Here is a 12492-nt window from a genome sequence, read left to right on the forward strand (position 1 = left end):
CCCCCCCCCACCCTCTCGCACTCACTCAATCACACCCACCCAATTGCCCCATGGCACAGGAAACGCCGCGTCCCCCGCTCAAGGCGACCCGGCAGCCCCGGCATCCGGCCGCCCTCCAGCATGGCGCTGCCCATGCGCACCCGACCCAACCAACGGCCGCCCCCCACGCCGCTGGCCGACATCGTGCCACTGCTCCTGGCGCCGGAGTCGCTCCTGAGCAAGCACCAGCTCTTCCGGTACCGCGCCGCGGCCAGCCCCCTGGCCATGGGGCTCCTTTCGACCGGGCCCAACCCCTTCTGGCCGCTGCTGCCGATCGACCTGCGCCGGCCCATGATGTGGCAGCTGGTCCAGGCCAGCATCCAAAGCCGGATATCCACCATGACCCTGCAGCGCCAGCGCCCGCAGCCCCTGTCCCTCACCACCCGGCGCTGGTCCAACACCCTCCTGGGGCAGGCCCTCCTCCGGCACTATGTCGAAGAGCACCCGAGCCTGATGACCCACTCGCCCAATCAGATTGGCAGCTTCCACCGGCGCCGGCACATCCGCATGATGGCCCGGCTCATTCGCGACGCCTCGGCCTCGGTCAACCTGCTGATGATGAAGTCCCAGCCGGCCTACCTGAACCGCATGAATGTCACCCCCAGCGAGTACCAGGTCCTGGTGCGCGCGGCCCAGGACAGCGGCTTCTCCGAGCCGGTCAGCTCCATGGCCCGGCGCTTTTACCTCCCGGCCACGTCCATCCTCCAGGCCCTGAAGCACGCCTTCCCCGCCTACAAGTACATCAATCGCCAGTGGAACTTGCCCTTCGAGATCCGCAGCCAAATCCTGCTCATGGCCCGGCACTCCCTGCGCCTGGTCAGCCTGGAAGACATCGGCACCCGCCTCGGCCTGCCGACCAAGGTGGTGGGCGAGCTGCTGCTGTGGTACCTGCCCGGCACGCCGCTCCTCCACTTCAGCCGCGAGACCGTCAACTTCACCCGGCGCCCGGTGTCCGACATGAGCCAGGCCTTTGCCACCTTCCTGTCGCTGGCCCGGCAGTCGGAATACGGGGCCGCCGAGTCCAATGCGCTGCAGCTGTCCCTCGAGGATGCCTTCCTGGCCGGGCCGGCATCCTCCCCCGGGGGCAATGGCTCTTCTTCGGCAGGCCCGCGGCCGGCCTCGTGGTCGAATGCCGGCGCCTGCTCGGCGGGCGCTTCGCCGGCGGACCCGGCCTCGAGCCTGGTCCCGGCGCCGGGCTCCGGCTCCCCCTCGGCCCGCCATCAGAAGGCCCTTTCCCTGCACCTTGCCCGGCGCCGGAAGAAGGACCCTCGCAAGCATGCCGCCGCCCTGGAGCAGCAGGGGCCGCACCCGGACCACCAGCCGGACACCCCGGCCGGCAGGCTCACCATGCTGGCCAATCGCGCCGGCATTCCGCTGATCTTCGCCGAGGCCCTGCTGCTGCTGCACCTGCCGGAGCATCCGCTCCTCGAGGGGTCTCCCCTGGCCCGGGTGGCCATCCCGGTGCATGAGCGCCTCGACCGGTTGGGATCCTCGCACTTGCCGAATCCCGACCACCTGGCCCGGCGATTCCGCCTCTCGCGCAGCATGGCCAATTTGGTCCTGCTCACATACCTGCCGCTGGTGCCCGGCAACGAGGGGGCCCCCCTGGCGGACCCGGCCGGGCCGGCGCCGGAGCATTCGGACTTCGCCGGCGGGGGGCCCGGCGGCCCCTCCCCGGGCCGGCGAAGCACCATCGACGACCTGATCCGCGGCAGCGGCGTGCAGGCCATCCAAATTGCCTCGAGGCTCATGCGGCTGCCTCCCCCCGGGCCGCAGCCCTACGAGGCCGGGACCACCGGCGATCCGGACTTCGGCGCGGACCCCGCCGGCATCGAGGCCATCATGCTCGCCGCCGGGGCCGACTCCATGGGCGCCTCCACGGCCCAGGCCGCGGCCCGGGCCGCCAAAGACCTCCGGTCCCGGAAGCGCATCCGGTCCTACGCCCACCCGCAGGATGTCCCCTCGACCGACCCGCTCTACCACTCGGTCCAGCGGGCCATGCGCCTGCCGTACGACGAGCTGCAGACCCCCACCGAGCGGGCGCTCTTCCTCCTGTGGAACCGCAGCGGGGTGTCCCTCTCCCAGCGGGAGATCTCCAACCTGTCGAACCTCTACCCGATGGCCGTGCACCGGCTGGCCAAGCGCTATGCCCCGAACTTCGAGAGCCCCTACATCTACCGGCTCCCGACCGACCTGATCCGGCGCATTGTCGAGCTCGGGTCGCGCGTCGACGACCAGGGCCGGCGCCTCTTCAGCCTGACCGACCTGCAGCTCATCACCAAGGCCGATGTGGCCACCCTGCACTACAACCTCAATCGCTACATCCCGGGCTGGTCGAATCTGCCCCAGCGCTCGCGCAACTCCGGCCAGCGCCTGATCGCCGAGCAGGAGCTGTTCAAGGGCGGCCCGGTGCACACCAAGTCCCCGGTGTTGGCCCGGCGCCCGAATGTGGTCATCCGGGTGTAGGGCTGCCCGCTGGCCCGCCGGCCCGCCGGCCCGGTGCCATGCAACGGTGGACGCCCGGCCGCGAGGCTGCCCCAGGCCCCCCTCCCCATCCTTTTGCACTTGTGTTTTTATATCCCCCCCCCCCCCTGCCTCCTACCCCCGCGCTGGACGCCGCGGCTCCCCTGCTGCTCGAGGGATGCACCCGCCGACCGCCATGCCTATCCTCATTTGTCATTTCCCCCCCCCCCCCCCCTGGCGGCGGCGGCGGCGGCCTGCATCGCCCTCGCCCCGGGGTGCCATGTGCACTCCCCCAATAGAACATGTAACTCCATGTGTGCCTGTGTGATTTGCCTGCCTCCAGCAACATGTGTCGTGTGTGTGTGTGTGTGTGTGCGCGCGCGCGCATGCGTCCGGACCGCGACTCGCCCGCTCCCTGCGGGTGCCACCGTCACATCAACCGGGGCACGTTCTTTAAGATGAGGACGCTGCTTCCCGGGGCGGGGCGACGTGCCGGCATCCAGACGCCGGACAAATGCCCCTGCCACGGAGCCAGGGAAAGGGCACACGCGCGCCGGACGGGCACACGCGCGCCGGACGGGCACACACGCGCCGGATGGGCACACGAAAGCCCCCGTCCCTGGGCCGCCGGGCCAAAAACAGCGTGGGCGCCAGCGAACGCCCGACCCACCCCCCGGACCTGACCGATGTTCCACCAAAACCACCACGGAAGGGGGCACAGCACATATGTGTGCGTGCATACGCGCATGGGGGTGCTTGTCATGTATTGCTCCGGACAGGCAGGAGAAAAGGGACAAGAAGCGAAAGAACAGGAGGGGGGAGAGCCGAGAGGAACAGCTCACCACAGGGGGAGGGGAAAATCACAGGGAAAGAAGGTGAAGGGAGAGGGAGAGGACAAAGGAAAAGACGCTCGCACACACGGGGGGGGGGGGGGGGGGGCCCGGAAAAAGGCCCCCCCGGGGGGGGGGGGGGGGGGGGGGGGGCGCCGGAAAAGGGCCCCCCCGGTGGGGGAGGACCGGGCCGAGCCGCTCCTCGGTCGGCTTGGCGCCGCCGCCCTCTCCTCCTCCTCCTCACGCGGCCACATCGTCATCCTCGTCATCCGACAGGGCCACCTTGACGGTGCCCTTGCGCACGGCGGCCAGCAGACGATCGCGGAGCCACGTGCGCGCCGGCAGGGCCGCATCCGGACCGGAGTCCACATACGCCTGGAGCTGGGTGTCGGTCTCGGTGAACAGCGCAAACAGGTAGACCAAAGCCCGCTGGGCCATGGCCGCCGTCGGGGAGCTGCCCTTGGCCGAGGCGGTCACCAGGGCCGGGGCCAGGGTGTGCACGCGCTCCGGCGTCGGGCCGAAGGCCAGCTCGTTCGGGCGAAGCTTGGCCGCCAGGCGCACGGCCCCGGCCGCCGCCAGGCGCACATCATCATTGTCCGTCTGCTGGAGAACACCGGCCAGCACCGCCAGCAGGTCCTCCGCCAGGGCCCCATGCTCATGGGTCCACAGCAGCGACACGAAGGCCAGCAACTGGCCGATGGCCTGGGCCACGGCCGCGCCGGCCGGCCGCGACTGCAGCACCCCCATCAGCCCACGCAGGGTCCGATGCAGCTGCCGGAGCAGGCCCACATCGGCCACCAGCAGCCGCTGCAGCGGCTGGGCCGCCGCCATGGCCGCCGCCTCATCCGCCGCCCCCGGGGCACGCTCGGCCGCCAGCCGGCCCAGCAGATCCAGGTAGCGCTCAAGCGACTCGCGATTGGCGCCATCATCGACGGCCACCGCGGCCGCCAGCTCCTCCAGATCCTGCACCAGCGACGACAGCAGGGCATGGGCCTCCTCCGGGCCCAGGGCCCCGAGCAGGGCGGCCATGCCGTCCACCGCCGCCGTGGCCAGCCCACGACCAGCCCGACGATCGGCCACGATCTCCAGCAGCCCGGCGGCCAGGGGCTCATGCACGGCCAGGGCCACCGGGGCCGCCTGCTCGGCCGGCAGCTGGCGCAGGGCCGCCGCCGCCGCCCGGAACAGGGCCTCCCGCACCGGGGCCACCGGCTGCCGCTGGAGCTGAGCCTGAAGCTCGGTCAGCAGCAACAGCGGCCGGGTGTGGATGACGGCCACGGCCCCGACGCTCGGCACGGCCGCCGCCCGAATGGCCGCCGACCCCTCGTCACCCAGCGCACGCAGCAGCGTGGTCTGCAGCTGGGGGATGAACGGCCGCAAGGCCGGGCCCAGGTGCTTCAGCATCACATGCAGCGTGCCGAGCACGGCCACACGCACCGACTCCGCCTGCGCGGCCGGGCTCATGTCCGCCAGCAGGCGAATCAGCGCACCGGCCACCGGCAGGGTCGACGTCCGGAAGGCCTCCGGCCGAGTCAGCCGCAGCAAGTCCGCCAAGGCCAGGGCCGCCTGCTCGCGCTCCGCCGCATGGCCATTCAGCAGCGCATGCACATACAGCCCGGCCAGGGAGGACGTCCCCCGGGGCAGGTTCAGGGCGGCCACCGTGGCCCCCCCGGCCGGGGCATTGGCCGCCGCGGCCAGCACCGTCTGCCGGAGAAGATGCACATTGTCCGGGTAGTTGGCCTTCGGGGTGGCCGCCACCAGGGCATCCAGCCCGGCCAGGGCCGCCCGGGTCACCTCCTCGGCCGGGTCATTGAGACCCCGGCCCAGCAGCCGCACCAGGGCCGAGGCATTGAGCACGGCAATGCCGGCCGCCCGGCCGGCATCCCCGCCGGCCCCGGACCCGGTGCTCAGCAGCTCGGCCAGCAGATTGTGCGCGAACTCCCGCACCTCCGGCCGGTTATGCTGCACCAGCGGCCGCAAGTCCGACAGCACCACCCGCAGGGCATCGGACCCGGAATCCAACGAGGCCAACATGGCCCCGGCCGCCGGCAGCAGGGTGCCCCGCTCGGCCGGGTTGGCCACCACCAGCCCGACAATGCTGTCCAGCACCGCGGACAGATGCTGCGACAGGGCCTGCCCGGCGAAGGGAATCAACTGGCCCAGGATATGGGCCCCGGCCACGGTCAGCGGGTTGAACAGGCGCTCCATCAACAGCGGGAACACCTGCGGCCCGCGGAGGATGGCCACCTCCTTCAGGCCGCTGAGGGCCGTCCGCCGGAGGGCCGACTCCGGCTCCAGCGACTCGTCCAGCAGCGGCGCCAGCAGCTGGCTGACGATCTCCTCCAGGCACGCGCCCCCGGTGACATCCACCAGCCGGGAGAAGGCCCGCGCGGCCACCGTCCGAACTTCCTCGCACGGATCGCACAGGCCCACACGCACGCAGGCCGACAGGTCGTCCAGCACACGCAGCAGGTGATTGGTCTCCGCCTGGGCCAGGACCTCCTGCAGGGCCAGCGTGGCCCCGAGGCGCGCCTGCTCCGAGGGCACGGCCCCGGCCGCGGTGGCCATGGCGGCCGCCGCGCCGCCCGACTCCGCCAGCAGGGTGGCACTCAGCACCGGCACCATGGCCTGCAGGATGCGATCGCTGAACTTGTTCACCAGGTCCCCGAGCCCACGCACACCCAGGTGATTGAGCTCCGGGATGTCCGACGACAGCAGGCCAATCACCTGGCGGATGAGCACCGCCATCAGCTCGCCAAGCATCTGGCTGGTATTGCGCACCACCGTCTTCCACACGTGCAGCGAGGTGGACCGCACCTGGAAGTGCGTGTCACTATGCAGCAGGTACAGCGACGACATGATGGTGTCCCGGCGACTGCGGCCCAGCAACTCCAGGATGATGGCCTGGCTTTGGGCCGAGGCAATCCCATCGTTCTCCCCCACCAGCCCGGTGGTTTGGGTCTTGCCCGAGGCACCGATCGCATGGAAGAGCATGGTCCCCAGCAGGGTGACCGAGGACTGGCGAATGCGCCAGTTCTCGTTGAACAGCCCCTCCTGGAACCGCGGCAGCAGCAGCTCCGTGGCCGACTCCGAGAAGTTGGTGATCAGCATCTGCCCCGCGCGCATGGCCGTCTCGCGGACCATCTCCGACTCGTCGGCCAGCGCCTGCAGCAGCACCGGGATCAATTGGTTCAGGCTGGACTCCAACTGCGTGGTGAAGGTCGACGGCAGGTACACCAGCAAATTCATGTACCCATCGCGCACGTGCGGCAGCGGCGACCGGGCCTTCTCCAGGATGGCCGGCAGGTGGTGCTCCCGCAGCTGGGCCCCGGTGGGGTCCATGCAGTAGAGCACCTCGGCCAGGCCGTTGGCCGCGCCCGAGCGCTCCACCGCGCCCAAGCTCGACTGCGACTCCACCGTGGCATACAGCCAGGACAGGAGCCCCGGCATCTGCGGCACCGTGCGCATGGTGGTGGCCAGCCGCCCGGTGGCCGGGTCGGCGGCCGCCGCCAGGGCGTCCTCCTCGGCCGCGGCCGACGCCGCCTGCTCGTCCACGAAGGCCGTCACCAGGGTGCCCAACGCGCGGGCCGAAATCTTCCGCACCTCCGGGAAGGGATCCAGCAGGGTCACCCGCAGCCGGGCCTCCAGCTGCGGCACATACGGCAGCAAGTCCGCCGGGTCCACCAGGGCCGAAATGTTGGTGACAATCTGGCAGGAAATCCGCCGGACGTCGGACGTCGGCTCGGACAGCCCCCGGATCAGCACCGGCATCAGCAGCGCCAGCGAGGCCGAATCGATCATGTGCGCAAACACCAGCCCCAGCAGGGCCCGCAGGGCCGGCAGCGTGCCGCGCGCCGGGTCCGCCAGCGCCGGCAGCAGCAGCGGCGCCAGCGACTGCATCTCCGGATTGGTGATGCAGCTGCTGATGTGCTGCAGGGCCGCGCGCGCCGCCGCGCCCACCTTCTCATGGGCATCCACCAGCGTGTTGACCAGCGTCGGCACCAGGCTCGGCAGGAAGGACCCCAACGCACGCGGGGCCAATGTCGCCAGCAGGCCCAGCAGCTCGGCCGCCGAGGCCCGGGTACGCCACTGCCGGTCTTGCAGACCCTCATGCAGCAGCGGCAGCAGCAGCCGCACCGTGGACAGGTGGATCTGCCGCATGCAGGACTCCGACGCGGCCGACGCCGCCTGCCGGGTGATGGTCTCCGACTGGCCCAGCCCGGCCAGCATGACCGGCAGCAACTTCACCAGGTACGGGTCGAAGGACCGGCCAAACAGCCGCGACAGGGCCTCCATCAGGAAGAGCCCGGCCTGGCGAGCGCCCGTCGAGGCCTTGGCCCCGCCATGCGACTCCAGCAGGTCCACCACATGGTAGCGCTTGAGCGCCGGCAGGCCCTGGCCCCGGAGCAGCCCGGCCGCCCCGCATGCCGCACCCCGGCGCATGACATAGCTGTCGGTGGAGAAGAGCTCCCCCAGCATGCGCTCGGTGTAGGCCACACGCGTGTCGGCCGGCAGGAAGTCCGTCAGCAGGGGCAGGCACTGGGCCACGGCATACTGCACCGGCTCCGACGGCGTGGCCAGCGTGTTGAGCAGGCGCTCCACCACGGCCACCACCCGGGCCGTGGTATTCCCCTGGCCCAGGTGCACGGTCAAATGGCCGACCATGCTGACCACGGCCTCGCGCACGCGGTCCTGCTCGATGGTCCCGGCATCCGGCTCATTCAGCTGCGCATCCAGCGGGCTCATCAGCTGGTCCAGGTACCGGCCACCGTGCTCGGCAATCAGGGCCGCCATGGCGGCGATGGCCGCCTCGCGCACCCGCGCATGGATGTCCGCAAAGGCCTGGCCCACCATGAAGTGCAGCGTGTCCAGGCACTCCTCGGCCGAGGCAAAGTGCCGGGCCGACGCCTCGATCGTCTGGGCCAGCGTCACGCGCGCCTCGAAGTGGTCATGCTGCGTGGCCGCCGTGATGATCGGCCGGCCGAACTTGTCCAGCTCCGGCACCGAGGCCCGGATGCGAGTGGCAAACTCCTCCAGCAGGTGCTTCAGAGCCCGGGCCGAGATGGCGGTCGGCGCGCGGCCGGTCGCCGCCCCGCCGGCCGCCTGGTCCAGGGCCGCCCGCACGGCCGCGATGCCGGAAGCCCGGACATCCGCATGCCGCGACACCAGGTACCCCAGCAGATGCGGCAGGAAGTCCTCATCCAGCTGGCCCGGGCGGTGGGTCAACGCGGCCGACGCCTCGGCCGCCGCCCGGATGTGCTCCTGGAAGTTGGTGGCCGTCTGGTCGTGGCGCAGTAGCCACAGGGCATAGGTCAGGCGCTGGTCCAGATCCCGGACCACCGCCTCGGGCCCGGTGCCCGGGCCCGGCGCCGGCAGGACATTGAACGCCCGGGCCATGGCCAGCCGGGCAATGGCCTCCGGCGAGGCGGCCAGCCCCAGCAGGGTGCCATACTCCAGGGGGCTGACATTGCCGGCGGCACTCAGCTGCCGGGCCACCACATTCAGCGAGTCCAGCGCCAAGTGCGAGGCATCGGTCCGGCTGTTGAGCACCCCGGCCAGGGCCAGGATCAGGTCATTGCGCGGCAGCAGCGGATCATCCAGCAGCACCGCATGCAGGCTCACCAAATCCGCCACAATCGACTGCGTGGTGACATAGTCGGCGACGGCCTTGCGGGCGGCGCGCACGCGCGCCGGCACCGCCTCCCCGCCCTCCTCGGTGGTCTCCTCGGCGGCGGCGGCGGCCGCGGCCGCGGCGGCCGCCTTGGCCTTGGCACCGCGCAGCGGCTTCAACACCGCCCCGGTCGACGGGTCGGTGTCCATGAAGCCCGGCGTGTCCAGCAGCGCCGTCGTCAGGGCATCCACCGCGGCCGCCTGCGGGAAGTCCACCACCGCCCGCAGAAGCGGCACGATGAAGGAGAAGGCCGGCCCCGGCAGCGGCCCGGACGTCGACAGCGGATCATACAGGGCCTCCATCAGCTCGGCCAGCTGGGCAAAGTCCAGGGCCGAGGCCCCGGCCTCGGCCGGCCGGCAATCCAGGGCCTTGAGCACCGCCGCCGGCAGGTGGTCAATCTGCCCGAAGGGCGACGGCAGGCACAGCGACAGCCGCATGAAGGTGTCGATGGCCTTGTCGGACAGCGGCCCAAAGGCAATGGCCGGCCGCAGCACCCGGGCAATGACATCCGGAATGCGCAGCGCCACGATCTCCGGGCCCCGGGCCAGGAGCTCCCGCACCAGGTCCAGGAACGAGTCGGCCAGCAGGATGTCACCGGTGACACGCGTGCGCACCGCCTGCTCGGCCTGGCGCTGGGCCTCGATGGCCTCGAGCTCGGCCTTGGAAGGCCCGGCCCCGGCGCCCGGGCGCCGAGCCCCCCCGGCCGGGGCCCGGGCCGACCCGCCGCTCGGGCCCGACCCCTCCACCGGGGCCGGCGCCCGGAACAGCTGCCCCACCGGGGTCCGGTAGATGCCCAGGTCCTCCGGGGTCAGGGTCTCCGCCAGCCGCGGCAGCCCATCGGCAAAGACCAGCACCGCGTCCAGCGTGTCGGCCGGGCACAGCAGCGCCAGCTCGGCCAGCGCCTCATGCACCGAGGCACGCAGGTCCGCCTCCGGGCTGGCCAGACGCTCCGGGCTCAGCAGCCGGGCCACGATGGCCGGCAGGGCGGCCGCCGCCAGGGCCTCCGGCCCGGCCGCCACCTCGTCCCCGGCCCCGGCACCGGCACCGAGGTGCTTCAGCAGCCGGGTCCAGAAGCGCCGGCGCGGCTCGCCGGCCGCCATCACCCGCGGATGGTGCGCCAGGTCGCACGACCGGTCCGCAAAGTGCACCAGCCCCGGGAGCCCGGCCTCGGCGCGGGCCGCCAGCCGGGCCACCTGCGCCAGCAGGGCCGCCCCGCCATGGACCGTCACCTCGCCGGACTCCACCAGGGCACGGAGGCTGGCCAGCAGGGCCCCGGCATGGGCCGGCCCGGGCAGGGCCGCCAGGCCCCCGGCGCGCAGAGCCCGCCGGGCCTCCGCCGGCCCGGCCACCGCCACACGCACAAACGAGTCGCACAGATGCCCGGCCACCTCGGCCGACAGGGGGGAGGGGCCCCCCTCCTGGCCGGTGGCCAGCAGCCGCACCACCACCTCCAGCAGGGTGGTGGCCTGCGAGCCGGTCAGCCGATCCAGCATGCGCGTCGACAGCAGCGGCGCCGTGGCCTTCGACGAGCAGGTCAGCAGCAGCTCCGGATGCCGGGCCACCAGCGGCTCCAGCAAGTCCACCGGGGCCAGGGCCGCCAGCCGAGCCAGCAGCAGGAACTCCCCGGGCCCGGCGGCACCGGCGATGGCGGCCGCAGCCGCCTCCGGCAGCAGGTCCCCCAGCCGCGGCAGAAGCCCCTCGGCCAGGGCCGGCCCCAGCATGCCGGAGGACCCGGCCACCGCATGGGCCAGGGCCACCAGGGCCGGCTCGCGCCCGGTCGACTTGCTCCCCTTGAGGGCCGTCTGGCAGGCGGTCACAAACCCCGGCAACAGATCCGACCCCAGGAGCCCCTGCAGGCGCCCGGCCACATGCAGCAGCCCGGCCACCATGGCCTCATTGCGCTCCTTCTCCAGGAGCCCCAGCACGTCGGTCAGCAGGCCGCGCGCCAGGGCCGCCGGCTGCTCGCTGCCCGAGGACAGGGCCTCCGGCACCAGGGCCTCCATGGCCTCCAGGGCCGCCTGCCGATGCTGCACCGAGGTCAGCTTGTCGGCCCCGGCGCCGGTCAGCATGGCCAGCAGGGTGGCGGCCAGGCCGAGCGGCCGGTCGGCCGCCGCCCACCGGGCCAGCGTCCGCATCAGCTGCAGGCCCAGCTGCCGGGCGTTGGCGCTGCTGGACCGGACGGTCGACAGCAGGGCGCCCTGGCCCTGGGTGCTGAGCAGCAGCCCGGCCTCCACACCGGCGTGCATGAACACCAGGCTGACAACTGCCGGCGCCGGGCCAGGCAGAGTCGCGAGCGCGGCAGGACGACACGCACACGCACACACGCACACGCACACGCACACGCACACACGCACACACGCACATCCCCGCCGGCGGAGCGAGGGCCGGCCAGGGTGACGCGGTGGCAAGCCACAACCGCGCAGGGGCCACACGCGAAATCGACGCCAAAGCCACAGGGTCAGGGACACACCACGCGTGCGATGAGCGGGCAGGGCAAAATGCAGGAGGCCCATATGCCGGCCGGCCTGGTGGCCGGGCGGCTGGCCGAACACGTACCGTTGGCCACGGGCTCCACCGTGCGGTAGAGGGCCATGCCGAGCGGCGCGGCCAGGGCCTCGGCGCGCGCCTCATCCACCAGGGCAAAGAGCGGGACAAACGGCCGGACCAGGTAGTCCGGCAGGGCCACACGCGTGGCCAGCGTGTGCTTGGCAAACACCTGCATCAGCAGCTTGTCGATGAGGGCCGTGCGAGCCGCGGCCGCGGCCTCATCCTTGGGCGGCTGCCCGGCGCACAGGACTCGGAAGGCCTCGCCGGCCAGGGCGGCCGACACGGCGCTCCCCGGCGACGCGGCGCCCAGGCGGACCACCGCGTCGGCCAGCGCCGGCACCAGGGCCGTGGCAGACGGCGCCGCCGCCAGCGGGGCCGCCATCAGCCGGAAGGCACGCCGCGCCGCCGCCAAACCATCGGACGCCAGCAGCTCGCCGTGCACCTTGGCCTGCAGCGCCAGCAGGGCACTCAGGGAGGCCGCGCCCTCGGCCGACGCCAGGAAGGCCGGCACCCAGCCGAGCGGCGCCGCCAGCCAACGGACCAGCAGGAGGACCTGCCGCGCGCTGACCGTGCTGTGGCGCCAAATGCACCGGCGCACCGGGAAGGGCGGAGCGGAAAAGCCGGAAGGGGGAGGCACGGCCACAGCGAGCGTTGTCAGTGTCAGATGGACAAGGCCGAGCGCGGGAATCGAGGCAACACATGCGCAGGAGGCCCCCCACGCACCCGGGCTTGAAGGGGCCGTTGAAGAGGCGCGGCAGGAAGGCAACCAGCAGGTCCACATTGGCCGTGGGGTTGATCAGCACCAGCTCCTTGACCGTGCCCAGCAGGGCATTCTGCGACCGGCGATCCGCGTAATCCGCCAGCACCGAGGCCAGCAGGCTCAGCAGGGCATTGGCCACGCGCCCGGTGGGCTCTGCTCGCCGGACGAAGGAGGGGGGGGGGGGG

The 12492-nt window shown here is 72.3% G+C and overlaps 2 protein-coding genes across 2 annotated transcripts in view; one reads left to right on the plus strand and one right to left on the minus strand.

Moving 5' to 3' along the window:
• Positions 1-120: 120 nt before the first annotated feature.
• On the plus strand, positions 121-2505 carry H696_05351 (hypothetical protein; the record flags this gene model as incomplete). Its single annotated transcript, XM_009499198.1, has 1 exon — positions 121-2505. The coding sequence occupies one exon, from the start codon at positions 121-123 to the stop codon at positions 2503-2505; it is 2385 nt and encodes a 794-aa protein (XP_009497473.1).
• Positions 2506-3453: 948 nt separating this feature from the next.
• The window catches only part of H696_05352 (hypothetical protein), a gene marked incomplete at its 5' end in the record, with an annotated part of 9602 nt that continues 563 nt past the window's right edge, over positions 3454-12492 (minus strand). Inside the window, 3 exons of the mRNA XM_009499199.1 lie at positions 3454-11263; positions 11557-12119; positions 12271-12460. Coding sequence (XP_009497474.1) covers positions 3573-11263; positions 11557-12119; positions 12271-12460 — 8444 coding nt within the window. The 3' untranslated portion in view covers positions 3454-3572. The remainder of the gene's footprint in view (positions 11264-11556; positions 12120-12270; positions 12461-12492) is intronic.

The sequence above is a fragment of the Fonticula alba genome (genome assembly GCF_000388065.1).
Source record: "Fonticula alba strain ATCC 38817 unplaced genomic scaffold supercont2.10, whole genome shotgun sequence".
Classification (NCBI taxonomy): Eukaryota; order Rotosphaerida; family Fonticulaceae; genus Fonticula; species Fonticula alba.